Source organism: Triticum aestivum, chromosome 7B (assembly GCF_018294505.1).
Source record: "Triticum aestivum cultivar Chinese Spring chromosome 7B, IWGSC CS RefSeq v2.1, whole genome shotgun sequence".
NCBI lineage: Eukaryota > Viridiplantae > Streptophyta > Magnoliopsida > Poales > Poaceae > Triticum > Triticum aestivum.
This window is the reverse complement of record NC_057813.1, coordinates 657596401-657598701: the sequence shown is the minus strand read 5'-3', so window position 1 is coordinate 657598701 and position 2301 is coordinate 657596401. Positions and strand designations below refer to the sequence as shown.

Genomic DNA, 2301 nt, shown 5'->3' with positions numbered 1-2301 from the left:
GTTAGCACATATCATATGTAGTTAAGTGGACGTACGCGTTGATCTCTGATTCTACATACAAACCAACCCAATGTACAAGTAATCCGTGATATAAATACATGTCAAGGCCCTTTCAAAGTCTCAATCACAATGATGTTCTCGTCTAAGGCAAGGAGCTTATTTCAAGTGAAACTGGCTTTCCAATCCTGTTAATAGTTGTTCCTTAAGAGCATCTTAACGCGGAGTTCCTGTCCGAGTGGAGAACGTGACGTAGTGCACGAGCGTGTTTGCTCCGGTACTTAAATCCGTCCACACCACATATAAATATTCTTCTGCCAACAAACATAATGTCGGAACGTGCCATCAATTGTTCACGATGGGCCGGCTGGTCGGACCTCCCCGTCGATCTCCTGATCGGCATCCTGCCCCTACTCGAGCTTCCCGAGGCTCTCGCCTTCGGTGCCGTCTACGCGTCCTGGCGCTCCGCCTCCACGGCGGCCGGCAGCCTCCCGCGTACTCGCCGCACGCCGTGGCTCGTGTCCTTGGCGGAGGAGCCTCTTCCGGTAGAGGATCAACAGCTGCCCAAGTATCGTGGGTTCTGGTATCCTGCCGCCACCTCCGAGCTCCGCAACCTCCAGGACGCCGAGAGAACCTTCCGTGTCACCTTTCCCGGGGGCCAGGCCGTGGCCCTGTGCGGCGCCTCCCACGGCTGGCTGATCGTGGCGAACCAGATCTCCGACCTCGTTCTCTACGACCCCTTCACGGCGGCGCTGCTTCCGCTCCCGCCGATCACCGGCTTCACGACGTGTGTCGAGGGGGTCTACAGGGACGGCGAAGGGAAGACCCTCGTGGGCTATCGTTACGAGTGGTGCACGAGGGACGATGTTTTCGATGTGCACTCCCTCGGAGGTTATTTCTACGACAAGGTTGTGTTGTCCGGTCCTCCAACCACTGGTCCCACCGTCGCCCTGGCCATCCACCTGGACGGCAAGCGACTCTCTTTTGCTAGGGTAGGAGACAGTTCATGGCAACAAATTTCGGTGATAAGGACAGGCACGGACAGTTACGCCGACTGTGTTTACCATGGGGGAAGGTTCTACGCGGTGACGATGGAAGGGAAACTAGAGTCTTGGGACTTCGGGGGCGGACCCGACAAACCGAGGAAGAAGACGGTCATCGCCGAGGACAACTTTCACATGTTCGAGGATGCAGTTATCACTAGGTACTTGCTTTCGGCTCCTTGGGGCCATCTCCTGCAGGTGCTTGTCTTCTTCGACACGCGCAGGGAAAACACAGCAAGGGTTGAGATAGATAGATTGGACCTTAAGAGTCAGACAATGGTAAGACTGAGCTCGGCGGAGGCTCTACAGGGACATGCCGCCTTCGTCGGACAGAATAGTTCCCCGAGCATTTTATCCACTGAAGAGTTCCCCGAGCTAAGACCGGACTGTATCTACTTCACAACTGCTCGTCTCAGAAACCACAGCGCTTACGAGAGCAACCGTAACGAGTGGTGCGGCGTGAGTGTCTACGACTTGGGAAGACAGACACTTGAGCCCGCTTTCCCATCAGGTGGCGGTCATTATGGAACCATCTATCCATCAGAAGTCTGGTTCACACCAAGTGTAAAGAGTCATTTTGGTTTGTAAGTAGGACGTGGCTAGTTCTCATGTATAGATGAGGATTAATCAAGTCACGTCTCTAAGTCCTACATCATCTTATTTTACGTGAAGATTCATGCAGACCATTTTATTTATCAAATATTATAGGAGTTAGATGAAACTTTGTTATTTCTTATCCTGATAAGAAATAACAAAGTTTCATCTAAATCCCGCAACAAAAAAAAGATGAGAATTAGTAACTCCATTGTAAGTAATTAAAGTAGCATAACATTATAAGTAGTTAAATAACGAGGATACTGCCAATGTATATCTAAGCCCTACTCTGCAGAATTTGTTGCCACGAAATGACCTACACAAAAAATAGTTCGTGATCTGACCATTTTCACCAACACCACAAGCCACGGCGTTCCTACTGGAAATAGCACACAATATCAAACACTTCAACACATTAAGTAGCGACGGTGCACAACAAAGGTGGAAATCTAACTAGCCACTTAATCACAATTTTGCAGCTAACCCCCTACACTTACGTCCTAGCCTGGTAATGATTTAGAAAAAAACACAAATCAATCCACGTGAGAGAGACTTGGAGGCGGCGGCAATTCGACGGCGACAGACTGCGACGCCGCTCCTCTGGTGACGGTGACTCGGAGCCCGTGGCCCCGACGCGGCCGCTAATCGGCAGTGCCTACACGCGCTG

General features: G+C 51.2%; 1 protein-coding gene across 1 annotated transcript; it reads left to right on the top strand.

Annotated features, from left to right (window-relative positions):
* Positions 1–326: 326 nt before the first annotated feature.
* Positions 327–1701, top strand: LOC123158387 (uncharacterized). The gene has a single exon (XM_044576401.1). It carries the CDS (start codon positions 327–329, stop codon positions 1626–1628), a length of 1302 nt encoding a protein of 433 aa, XP_044432336.1. The 3' UTR covers positions 1629–1701.
* Positions 1702–2301: the final 600 nt, after the last annotated feature.